Genomic DNA, 14,399 nt, shown 5'->3' on the forward strand with positions numbered 1-14,399 from the left:
ACTAATCGACGGTTGTTCTAATCCGGGTCATACCATTGTCTTAAAACATCAGTACAATGAACGAATGTTTGTGACATTGTTTGGAAAAACATTATCTAATGCCATTCTACGCTATAAAGTTCTGCGTAGACAAATCCCACAAATCAAAAATCATAAATATTCGTTCATCTTCGCTGCCCGGCTTCGCTGGAGTCACATTTGTAGCTTATGTCACTCAGTAAACTAGCAGCTAGCCAATGGTGAAAGAACTTTTAAAATTGGTCCAGCAGTTTTAGCGTGAAAACGTTACAAACATACAAAAATAAAACAGTTTTCTCTTAATAATATTATATATAAAATACTGACGTGTACCAAGGACTCATTATTATGTGACCAAGGTACCACTGTCGTGAACTACGAGTAACTGCAAGTAATATTATTAAAAATAAAAATAAAATAACTGTCAATTCCACAAATATCATTGTGAACAAATCGTTTTTGCATCTAGCAGAACACACAAGAATATTGACTGAACTAAAAAAGCCGTATTTCAGACACATATAATAAATGTACATGTTATTAAGAACATATACATAGAATGAGATAAAAATAACTTTTAAAAATTATAATCCTTAACACTCTGCTTACAAATTAATTAATTGTTTTGATACAGATGACTTGCCAGGGTGGGAGGTAGGAGGAGGTTTGTCTCCACAGAAATAAGTGTAAAATTGCGTTAAAATTTCATAAAGGATGCTACCCACATAATATAATATATCTAGTATTTAAGTTAGTTAAGTTTGTTGTAATTTGTTTTTTGTATCGCTGTCGCATTGGGCGTGTCCTGTTATGGCAAGTGATTTTTATGAATAAATTAATAATGCCTCACGTTATATTTACTTAATGGAGGAACGATATTATTATTATCTTTAAGTATAATAGCAAACCAATAACTAAAGCCTATAATTAATTAGCCACAGTCATGTCATAGGCACTTCATCCTATGTTCTGTCTAAGTGTGGTTACACGAGATCATCGGATATGGTATAACTAGATGCAACTGGTTTGCAAGAAGATCCTCTGCCCGGGAAGTAACGGTGTACGGGTATTTACATCTAGGGTTTAGGGCTGCCACATAACAAAAAATAAAAATATACAAAAAAAATTACTTAACAAAAGACAGCTGATATATTTTACAACGTTACATAAATTTGATGATTACTCATGTTTTAATCCAACCAGAATCACGTAAGACAGTCATTGATGATAGTACAGAATATTTTTTTGGGTGTGAATAACATAAATTATTAATATTTAATTGCGTTATCCTTACGGTCACTTTTACGATATCATATTGAAATGGTTTAAAAATATACATACATAATATATAGTACGCGACATATACGCTGGATATCACTAATTAAACCTTCATCAGTTATATACGATATACGAACTCAGTTCTTAGTGTTGCCAGCCCTACGACTAATAATTTACGACCGTGAAGACATTTTACCGTGTGATTGAATATGGGCTCTCTCACGTTTTAGTTCGAATCGTGATTTTTACACAGAAATTATATTTTAATTCTCCGTTTAAGAATAAAAAATTACCTTTATATGGTCTCATGCTTGGAAGCAATCAATGTTTCTTTATGAAATATGTAGGTGTACAGGTATGCTAACATAAAATAAAATAATAAAATATAATAGTTTAAAAAAACTATAAAACACGCTTTAACAAAAATCATATTTTGCAAATTGAAAACTGGAATAATTTTATCAAATTAGTGTATTGTCATCGGTCCTCAATAAATCTACAAAGTTTGAACGAAATCTGGCCGTTTAAAGTGGGTCAAAATCGCGCCCAAAGAAGTCAGTTACAAACAAACAAACATACAAACAAACAAACATACAAACAAACAAACATACAAACAAACAAACATACAGGTGAAGCTAATAAAAAGCGTGTAAAAAGGAAATTTGGAATATAAGGCTTATTTAATTTTAATTTCGGCTTTATTACATACCAAAATCAAAGAGTTATAAGTATTTTTATTATATTAAAAAAATAAGGATAATATTTAATAAAGCCCATATCAAAACGAATTAATTTTAAACGAAATTCCTATTATCCTAATCAAAAGCTACGAGACAAAGCTTCGTCCACACAGGGCTATCTTCATGCCCTTATGAGTTTTAAACCTATGTAGAACTAACTTTACAAATGATGATAAAGCACACACAGGATATCAGGTTTAAACTATAATCATTAATTTAAATTCTCTATATAATCATCTTAATTTATTTATTTGTATAATGAAACTATTTTAAACATTATTTATCATACTTAATTAGTACCTTGAGGTCTAAATACATTACGAAAATATGTAAAGGCCAACTACTGTACAGATTTTAATAGAAATCTTAACTTGTAAACACCTTCATCTATAAATAGTACCTACAATGATTATCTGACTTAAACTAGACACCTGTAACGTTCTAGCTACCATACAACAAGGGGGTCTTCGTTCCTGGTCATATCTAACGACCGAAAATTGTAATATTTAACTTTATTAAGCTAGTCTGCTTAAGTTCAATGGCAGCGCCGATTACTTAACAAGCACGTTCTTACTTCCGGCGTGGCGGCGGTCAACAAACTTAATTATTTATAATATAACATTAAATAATTTAACGAGGTATAACTTTACCCGTGGGTATAAGAGTATCTAGAAAAGATATCAAACTGTCCATTATATATTTTAAAGACACTTTATAAAATATCGAACTATCCTTAACATAAATCAGTAAAACAAAAAACTAATTGTAATTAAGCAACGCATTTTGAATTCAATCGGTACTAAATAAATGCAATTAAATATGTTTTATAATAAGCTCTAGCTTCATATTAATTAACTCCAGATTTTACGGGCTTTATATAAAACATCGATTAGATAATACGAAATTAAAAACTCTGTATGACCGGCAACGGCGTAGTTTAATTTTTTCACACTTCTTGAGTTAGAACACACAATAATATCGACTAGGTACGAGTATAATCTAGACTTTGGCGCAATAAGAGACCACGTTAAATATTCATGAGTTCTAATTTCCAATTGATTGATATTACGGTAACAAAAACATGCGTTAACAAGTAAAAAACGGATTCCCATGCGGTTAAAAAGTAACGCACACATGAAAATGTTAGTAGCGATGCATTAATAATTAATACGCATCCTTCAACCCAACAATAGATAAAAAATGTTCACAGCCCGCATCTCATTTCGCCTCACATTGTACTTGTACCTAAATAGGTACTTAACAAAACGCATACAAATGAAACACTTAACACACGCACGCTAACTTACCTGTTCACTTTAAACAGAAGTCCCACTGGGGTCATTGCAGTTTGTTCGAAAAATTCTATCTTCACCACACTAAATTCCAAATTCGAAAATGGAACGCACTATAATATGTCCTTAATTTGAAAATTCCAAAATGGATCGCACAACGTATCCAATTTGAAATTTGAAAATTCTAAACTGGAATACGCTGTTTTCCCAATTTAAATATTCCAAAATGGAACGCACCAAACTGTCGAATTGGAAATTCGAAATTCGACACACTTCGAATTGAATTATTCGTTATATTTAAATTCGAAATTCAAATTAATCGATGAGTTATTTCAGAGATATTGTCAGTTGATCGATAGCGCGTGTTGGCCGGGCGACGGTCGCGAGTGTTCTGTGGAAAGGTAACAAACAATGGCAGTGTTTGAGCAATTACTTCGATGTGACAACAGGTGCTACTGAGCTGAACCCCCGCATTGTACATTCATGGTGACGTTATGATATATTTACTATTTGATCGTTTCGGGGAATAGATTAACCATAAACATATGTCTATAAATATAAAAGTTTTGTAGAATTTGCCTAGAAGTCTTCCTGAATTGTTTTTCCGAGTACAAAATTATTGAATTGAGCGTTCATTGATAAAAGGAAGAAAAAACAGTTAGAAATTAATTAAAAAAGTCTTTACTACCGGCCGACTGTAAAGCCACTACTATTTTATTTCACGCTACAGAGCCGCCAAAGTAAAAAGCTTCTCGCAAAAGCTCATTAAGTAATTAAATTAAAGTAATTTTATGGCCACATCTAATATTATAAGATATATACACACTCAAGAATTTAAGATAATTTTGTGAGTATGTTTATTGAATTATTTATCTACTTTTTCGCTAATCATATAGTAATTTTATAAAGTAAAAGTAAGTCAGATAAAATTCAATTAATCTTAAACAAATTTTATATAGTTAGATGGACCTCTAACGATTGCATCTATAGAATCTACCTTCATTAATACCTTTAAAAATTATTTTAATTGACTATGAGTGTGTGTGTGTGTTATTTTTATCCAATAGCGAGCAGGCAAGAGGCTCTACTTATTGTTATTTTTATTACGTAGGAACCTTACTTCCGCCACGCATCCACAGGATGTGGTATCTCACCAATATCTTAATAATACAGCATATTCTTTACTTACATATAAATAAGATGTTTTATCGCAAAGCAAACTATAAAAAACACCATCGTAAAGTTAATAATGTTTCTCATTCGAAAATAAGACTTAATTAGTGGTCATAAGGTATTGATTGTGTTACATTTTGTTTTGTGGTTGCCGACTTGTCGCCAAGTGGTATATTGTTTCCGTTAAAGTAATTGGAGGATAAAACAATAGCGCCATATGCCTATATTTGATACAAATTAAATTCATAGGTATGTCTTACAATTGTATGCTAAATTCCTGGGGCTTACTGTAGGTTTTAGCAGTTAGCATTGAGAAATATGTAATAAGCTGGTCAGAATCGCGTAGTTCTTTTTGACGAAAATTGTACAAAGAGGAACAAATAATATTTAACATTAAGCAAATAATTGCATTGCATTAGTTTATAGTATTTTGCAACTCAATCCCTTCCATTTGAATACCCATACCTATTGAGGCAGTGATGGGAGGGGGGTAAATAATATGTATATAAAATAATAATAGGGGCTAATTAATTAGTCCGAGATTTTTCGGCGACCGCCATCTTTGAATTTCCCCAATCACAGTTAAATACAACAGCAAGGATACCTTCCAAATGAAAACAACCACATCGAAGTCGGTCCATCCGTTTGAATGCTACGATGCCACAAACATGAACGACAACCTTACCACCCCGTGTTTGCGTTTCTGTTTGAGCATAAAACATATATAACTAACAAAACTTATAAAAAAAGCATTGTTGTCTCCAGTACTCTTATAATAATGTTCTTGTATTAAACTTGCAATAACCTAAAGCTCTAATAAATCAACCGCATTGCAGACTGTATTTAGTGTTGGGCTGTTAACCTGTACAATCCCCTATAACACCAGCTAAATGACCGTTCAATCACTCAGAATCCTGAATCTTGAGGCCACCTGTCCTTACTTCACTGCATTTTTACGACGAGTCTAACTCGTCCCACTATTTATAGGCAAAAATTCATTAAAACTGCCCTTAAATGAGAATCGAGGAATGTCAATTGCATATTGTTGAAATGATTAAAAATGCTTATGACTTCTTGTGCTTTAAAGACTGTCTCGTTCTTTTAATAAATTAACAAAAAAATCTTATTAATGATCTAGCCAGTTTAATAATATAAGTAATAATAATAATAATAATAAAACACTTTATTGCACACACAAAAACAAAATAAAAACAATAAATATTCAAAATAAATAAAACGCGGTACAAATAGGCGGCCTTATCGCTAAGAAGCGATGTCTTCCAGGCAACCTGTGGGTTTAGGAAAAGTTTGAAGAAAAAAGTAGTTGGAAAATCAAAAATTGTACGACTTGTAATGCTATTCATTCGATAAAAAAATTTCATTAATTTTAGTTTTTCGTTAAAAGCGTTTTTGCCCCATGTATTTATTTACTCGTACACGATATTATATAATGTAGGATTCCTCAATAAATGGAATATTCACATCAAATAGAATTCATTCGAACCAGTATTTACAGAGGTTAGTACGCTCAAACAAGCAAACTCTTTAGTTTTATATTAATACTAGCTCTTATTCGCACCTTCACTCACGTGGTCGAAATAAATTTTTCATGGTACAAACTTTCATCCTCTAATTTAACCACTTGGAAGTGGAATTTATTAAAATAATTTCTTTGAGGATGCCTACATATATCTGTATGCCAAATTTCAGCCTGGTGAGTCCAGTAGTTTTGGCTGTGCGTTGATAGATCAATCAGTCAGTTCTTTTGCGTTTTATATACATCGTTTATATATGAACTTCGCAACGTCATAGAACTCTTTTTTGACACATTTAGCGTTATTATTTTATAAAAGAAATTATATTTAATATATATGACGCCCAATCTTCTGTTTAATAAACTTTAAACTTTCTCTTCACAGCATATTCGAAGGAATCTACTTAGCGCTTTTCACTTTTATCCCTTCACTACAAGCCCGTCCCGGCTTCGCCCGGATATCAAGATTCCTTTCCTGTTTTCCGCAAGAGAGCATTTAATCGGGATAAACGTATCCTTTCACCCAAGTCGCCTCATACCCTGTCTGTTTACCAAATTTCATCAAAATCCGTTCAGTAATTGCAGCGTGATTGACGGTCAAACAACCAAACAAACGAACTTTCACATTCGTAACATTAGGGTGGTTAAACAACCAAACAAACGAACTTTCACATTCGTAACATTAGGGTGAGGTGTGATTATTCTTTGACTTTCAACATAACTTATGTAAACAGCTAAGCTTTAATTAAACAACATAAGTAAGTTATTCCCAATAGATCCGCAAAGGAAGTGATAAAGCTAAAATTTGCTGTTGTAACGTTTATTTTTTCCACTAGCTGCGTGCTAGCCCGTTACTGGGTGATTGTCCTTTGTTTGTTATCGTTGGTACGCGGGTTCGATTCCTGTTTGCATTCCATTTACGCTCGTAAACTCGGAACAATGGCGGTGTTTGAACTAAACGCAATCAAGTATTTCCTCAATTTTATGTACAAAATTCTATTGTCTTAATAAATAAATCTTACCAATTTTATTGCGGTTCAAGTGTCGGTTAATGTCTGAATAATTTTATTTATGGCACGACCACGTTCCTCGAAATAATAGTTTGACATATACTAGGCACTAACTATTTGAACTAAAAGAGTTATGTATTTCTAGTTATGTTGTGTTCGATTTTGTGAGAGCACTGTAATGTAGGTTTGAGTCTTTATTATCATTATTTTTAACTAAAAACCAAACTGCCTTCAAATTGTAAGAATTAGATAAAAAATCAGCTTTCAAATAAATAAAGAATCAATAGGATCGATTCACCGATTCGAAAGAATTTCTAAATTAGAATATAATAAACAAATATAATGGTATGGGGCAAACGATATACATCTGTTTCACTGATCGATTTTCTTTATGGACAAGTAGGTGATCAGCCTTTTGTGTCCTGCCAAACCGAGACATTTTTTTTTATTGTCCCCACGGGGAATCGAACCCAGGACCCCTCGGTACACAACTCGGTACTCCGTAAACAAATATACATATACAATATTATGTCGTTCAACATGCAAGCTTCCACACAATATGGGAAGTTTTCATAAAATTATTCACTACTTCTATTACAGACTCATTCACTATCTTATCGCGATCCATATAACGTGTTAGCATAGTCTTTGACCTCCACATGTGCAATGTAGGCATTTTTCATACGGTTCAAAACACGCGAACACACAATAGAAAAGTGCTATTTCTCACAATCTCATCACAGTTAGCAACGGTACTGATGAACTAACGACAATGATAGTCAGGCAATTTTAACTGAGTACTCATGTTATGTTTGTTTGAATTCCCTTAAACACGAAACTAATGGTATTGCAGAACTAAAATATTGTCCTCTTTTTATCACGACGTGGCAAAAGTAATTATTAAAGAGCTGGGCACGCTTTAGCACGGATTGGGCCAACTCGCAGCGAAGAAGTACCACAACCCCCATAGAAGACAGTCAAGAAATAGTACCATGCTATTGTGTTCCGTACGGCGAACCACTCACACTACACATCGTATAAAAACATCAAAAATCAGTTGAAAACTCACCTTGTTGTCGAATTAAACTTCTTTTAGCTAAGCGCTTTTGTGTCATCATGTTACATAGGTCATTGGCGCATATTAAAATATTATAAAAAAAGCACTTTTCTGATAGCCGAATAGCCGATAAGAAACCTTCCTATATTCTAGACCGCACCCTTTGCTCAAAAAATGACGTTCACGGGAGAACGTGATTACTAAAATAAATCAACCTGATCTCAAATTTGACGGTTAAATGTACAAATGATAAAAATCCACGGAGCATCCGAGCAAAGGAACCGCTCTTGATAACCGGATATCCGCTATGATTCCAGGTATCGTTTAGACAATTTATAACCGTAATTATCCACAATTATACAGGACATTTTAATTGTAATGCCTACTGAGCAGAATAAATTGAATGGATGCCAAACTTGGTTCAAAACAAAATTACATTTGGGTAATCAATTTTGGAGTCTGGCTTGATGTGTTTAATTTTTATGAAGAACATTAGTACGAATTTGTAGTCACTAAGTATTCATTATAAGTACACCAATCTTACACTCATAAACATTCATTTGGTGTGTATTTAAATAGTGAATACAAAATTACAAAGTAAAAGGCGGAACTAAAATATAAGACGAAAAAATCATATGTGTTCGCTTTTCTAATCAGTTGAATAATTGTAATGTTTTGTTTACCGTGTATTTTCCTTAATAAATCGTTCCAGTGCGCAATAATTTCTCCCATTTGAACTTTAATAATGACATTATAACTGCGTAGCTTGGGAAAGCTAACTACAGTATATGAAGCCTATGTTTTGTCGTCCGTCCAATCATATCATCTGCATATGCTGTTATTACATGATGTAAGTACTGTGTGCTAATATTTAGCCTACAATTTGTCGTAAGGCTAGCAGAGCGTGTCTTTCACGTGTGATATCTCGATATATTTTAGTGATAGACTCCTGGCTTATTTCAAATAATAAGGAAAGTTAACAAAAATTGTGTTTGTACGCTCAGGTAAATATGCACAAAAAAAATCCATCAAGTGTGAGTCGTAATCGCAACATTAAGATTTTGATAGAGGTAAGGTAATGAGCAACCGCAAAAAAAATTGCCCACCCATCCAATTTATGACCGTGCCAACCGTTGCTTAACGAATATTTATTATTTGTTGCATAGCGGCAACAGAAATACATCCTCTCTGAATGAATTTCTCTCTGAATTTATCGTTATTAGTCTGTCTAATTTTAATAAAAGCATCCCTTCGTGTAATTCGAGCCATTCACAAAACACTGTCAAAATTCGCATCTTTAACGCTTCAACTTTTCTCGAATCGATCCTTTTCGAAAATTCCTTCAACAATCCTCCACACAAAGAAACGTGGGAATTCATTACCACACAAAGACCGTCAGATAATACGCGGCTGTTAAGTGCAAATTATGGAAAATTATAAGCGTGTCATGATAAATTTAACAGTGAATATTTTTCTTTTATCCTCGAAATGCAAAGTACAGAGCCATTCATACGTAGACCTTGTGTAAATGAAACTTTGGTTTAACAGCTATGTAATAAATATTATATTGTCTTACTAATCCTTCTTCCTACTATATCCTATCCTACTAATATTATAAATGCGAAAGTCTGTAAGGATGTGTGTTTGTTGCTGTTTTACGCAAAAACTACTGAACCGATTGCAATGAAATTTGGTACGTAGACAGCTGGAAAACTGGAATAACATATAGGCAACTTTTTATCCCGATATTCCTACGGGATACGGACTTACGCGGGTGATACCGCGGGGCACAGCTAGTAATTTATAAAGCAGTAATTGTATGACATAAAACTAAAAATTAAATATTCTCATAAATTTGTTAAGAGTGAATTATTTCATTATTTCTTAAGGTTTCGTAAACAAAGGATTTACCCTATTACTAAGACCTCGCTGTCTGTCTGTCTGTCCATTCGTCAGTCACCAGACAGTTCAATATTTTAAAGATAAATAGAGACATATTTGTTCGGAACCATAATGTCACGTACCGACTCGCACTTGCCCATTTTGTTGTCTATTCGTTCTGGTGCCCATTGGAAATTTATTAATTTGGAAGGTTGACCTGATGAAATGAAGTCTTGTGTTTTCCATGATAATTTATTTCTGCTACTTGTACTTTCATCAGAGAACACAACATTTTCCATTTGATCGTGCTGCCACATTTCTTGTGCAAACATTCCCATGCTTTTCATATTGTCTTTTAATTTCACTTCGCTAATAGTGTCCCATTGATTTCTTTACATATATTTAATTTATCCGTAGAATTCATCTCAGACAAAGCCTATTACACAAAGAATAATCATCTTCACTATGCCTTAGTTTAAAATTGCTGAAGGGAGAAAGCACTGCTGAGAAATAAGAGATTTAGGTAGAATCGATAGTAGATAATATATATATGTAGTAGTATAACAGATAGTGAAACCCCTTGCAGATGAACTTTATATCTGTTTATGTTATAGATTTTTATTTACAGTCAGTAGGTGTTATTTATAAACTTGACACTGGCAAATAGTTGAAACTTATTGCCTTAATGGAAGAAAAAAAAATAGGTGTTAATATACTGTGATAGTTATGGTGGCGACACTGTAATGAAAGTCATTGCTGCCAACCTAACGCGATATGATATTATATGAAAGGTACTCTACACGTATTACCATAAAAGTCAATTGTATTTCGTTCACTCTGCCGCATACCACGTGGCTAGCGAAGCGCAACACTTTGAGTCCACTTAATTATTTAAGATAATATCTTTTTTAGTAAATGTAATGAACGAGCAGCCTTGTTTGAACTTTAAACACATAGTTTAACTTAAATAAAAGTCTCTGTACGATAATTTTTAATATAATTTATCTGAAAACGAATTACAGTCCTGTTTTAAAGTTGGCTGTAGAATATAAATCATATTAGAATGTTGTGATGGATGTATGGATTTATACTACTAGTATCTAGTATCAGGGACATGGGCTTTTTCACCACCATTTACATTCAGGTCATTACACCACGCTGACCGGGTTGGCAGATGTCACAGGCCGTCGAATTTTAGATTCCTCGATATGTCGGTTTCCTCACGATTTTTTCCTTCACCGTTTCGAGTTGATATGTATAATGTGCAAATAAATTTGAAAATCAATTTATTTCTTGCATCCTCTCCTCTCTCCTTGATATTTCTCGATGTTTTTTTTCAATAAACAATTATTCTTTTATACACTATTGGCGTTATATCTTTCCTATATAAGTAGAAGCACTTAAAATTTTCCCACATTTCGACGCTAAAGTGCGTCTCATTATAAAAAAGCTGCCATAAATTAAAACAAACCAACAAAGACATTAAATATGCGATACAGGTTACTTTAAAAGGGCAGCGGGGACCGTTGTACCGATGTGTAGGCGCGACTTTTGGTCGGGCGGTCAGATCGAATGGGTTTAATGAAATATTCGTATATATTGTATGCCAATTAACATACATATGAGTTGATATTAATCCTTAGTTGTTAATGTTGGACTTTTTTGTGACAGTTCAATAACCTTATTTGTGTTTGATACTGGATATGAAAGTAACAAAGACCAAGAACGGTGCGTTTACTTGTGTGTATTTGGTAGACACACATTATAACCTAATTATACCACAAAATAATAAGTGTTTGAACGCGGCTTTACTGCGTCTGTGATGTTCAATTGATCTAAACGTACGTAGGTGTTATAAATAAATAAATACAATATATCTAATAAATCTGATAATAATTATGTATATCTATTGATAATTTCTTCTTCGAACGCGACCAAACATTATTATTTTTAGTTGTTCTTTTAAAAATTAAAAATATTAATTTGCTAAAAACATTGTACAAACAGATATCAATAAATGTAATTGTTCTTCATGTTTCGCTTAGTATTTACTATTTGAATTTACAAATTTTCTTTTTTTTAAATAAAATAACATTTAATTACAATGAATCTTAAACTTATCAAATCTCCACATGATATATTATTTATCGCTTACGTTCGATAAAATATTCTTTTCTATAAAAACAATTTAAATTCAGACACTTCTTCAACAATTTAAAAAACAGTTTATACAATGTAACAAACAGCTATCGTTGAAAGATACGATCATTTATTTTTCCAATAGAATCCGTAATGTAATTAGCAAGCTGTTTTTTACGTAGCAACACAATCACAGATGCAATAAATACGGTAGCGCACGTTCCGTCGCGTGAAACAAACGATTGGAAAATTCGTTGTAACATCTCTCATTACCAACATATACCTGGACCAATGAGAACGCTTACATTGTATTGGTTGTGCATCAATTCTCTTGCGACTCTGATATGCACTTAATTTTTTTCAAATCCACAGATTAAATTTTACCGCGCGAACGGTTGCGTGTTTCTGAAAATTTTGCATACCTCGATATAGATGAGCGTCGGTTTCTTTTCCGCGATGAGTTCTTCGTCAATTAGTAAGGCAAGTGCAATTAGTCTGATAAAGAATCGTCTGGAAACGCACAAACAAATTTAAATTCAATAAATTAAGAGTTTTCTAATATGAAGCTCATGATAGTAGACACTATAAAGTTATTTCAACTTAATTTTCTCAGCTCTTTCATGCTCTATGAATAAAATATGAAAACACGTAACAGTATGATTAATGCGCATTTTACTAAGTGTAATAGACATGTAACATTCGAATCAAATACGTTTTTTTATCCTAAAGTAAACACTACCGTGAAGGAATACTTCACAACATTGGTCTTTGTAGTTGAAAAGCAACATTTAATAAACAAAAATACAGTTAGGGTTTTAAAAAGAAATAAAAATCAATATGTACTTATTACGTGCGAATATGATTCATCCAAATTAATAATGTTTTTTTGATTAATATCCCTTTGTTCTGTCAATGAGTGAGAATTCAAGTAAGCTTTGATATTGTTGATCTTTTTTAATATTTTGTATATTGAATTCTATTCAAAAACGTAACTATATACGCAATGTAGAACCTATGAAGGAAGTCAGTGAATATAAATGAATTTGAAAATTTCGTTGTTTATCTGTCTATTAATGTTATGCCTCCCCAGTGATCCCATTTAAATTAGGTCTAGTTCTGACAATTTAATAATTATTGCATCTGGAAAAGGAACAAGAGCAAATAGGAATAAATAGGTATTAAAGGAGTTACAAACAAGGAGTCATAAGTATTATTATATACCATTCACTTGAAAACGTATAAGAGGAACTATTTAGTTCATTAGTCATATCCTGCAGTCGCACGCAAATCCTGGTGAACCGGTCTAAATATTTTATGGAATTAGTATTTAACTAGCTAAGTACAGGAAGGCAGGAAAACCCCGAGCACGATGCTAAATCACGGGAATATAATTCTTTGGTTAATGAAAGGCCTACTCCTCAAAAAGTATATTTTTTTGTTTATATAATGTATTGTGAAGTTTAATATTTGCATACAAATAATTGAATGGTTGGTATTTTTAATGAGTTAGGTTCCACCAAGAAGGACTTATATTAAATGGACACAGCTGTTTATAAGGAACTCTAAGGAGAACTAATAATTCAAATATATTTACTAGTATAGATTTTATCTGTGACATAGTCCACAATCCTTTTAAACCGACATTGCCGAAGCGACAAAGGTTTTCATCTTAATTATCTTTCTTATTAGCGTTATCATACACTCGTAGATTTTGTACCAAATTAAATTTGTTATAATTAATATGGTATTCCCATTTCGAAGTACTCAGATCGTCTCAGACCGCTGAAATATCGGCCATGAGTGCAATGTTCGACTTATTCATGTGATTGGAGATGACAGTGACGTGTGGGCCCCTCATTGCTAATGCTGTGAATATTGGATATTCGTGTTATTCTAGAAAGTTCGTTATAAATAGAGTTTATACTTTATAGTATAAGGATGCTTGAGTAAATATGCTTATTAGTCTAGCAAGATAGACACTTCCAATAGCAAAAGGCTGAAATTTAGTTTTTTATAATTTACAAACATATACACATAGATACATATTAGATAGATTTAGATATTATTTACCATAACCATCTATAGCGCACGGTTTCACCCGCGGTCGAACCCGGGGACAAAAGTAAGTAATTTTGCTCGTGTGTTATTCTGGTACGAAAGCAATATCACTGCCAAGTATCATCAAAATCCGATACATAATTTCCGCATGAAAGAGTAACATACATACATTCTCACAAACTTACGCATCACTCCATAATATAGATTATAGAACAAAGT

The 14,399-nt window shown here is 32.7% G+C and overlaps 1 protein-coding gene across 1 annotated transcript in view; it reads right to left on the reverse strand.

The window, feature by feature from the left end:
* Positions 1-3,729, reverse strand: part of LOC119834760 (TNF receptor-associated factor 4) — a 55,032-nt gene extending 51,303 nt beyond the window's left edge. Inside the window, exon 1 of the mRNA XM_038359230.1 lies at positions 3,344-3,729. Coding sequence (XP_038215158.1) covers positions 3,344-3,378 — 35 coding nt within the window. The 5' untranslated portion in view covers positions 3,379-3,729. The remainder of the gene's footprint in view (positions 1-3,343) is intronic.
* Between the last annotated feature and the right edge of the window lie 10,670 nt (positions 3,730-14,399).

This window comes from Zerene cesonia, chromosome 20 (genome assembly GCF_012273895.1).
Source record: "Zerene cesonia ecotype Mississippi chromosome 20, Zerene_cesonia_1.1, whole genome shotgun sequence".
In the NCBI taxonomy this organism is placed as follows: domain Eukaryota; kingdom Metazoa; phylum Arthropoda; class Insecta; order Lepidoptera; family Pieridae; genus Zerene; species Zerene cesonia.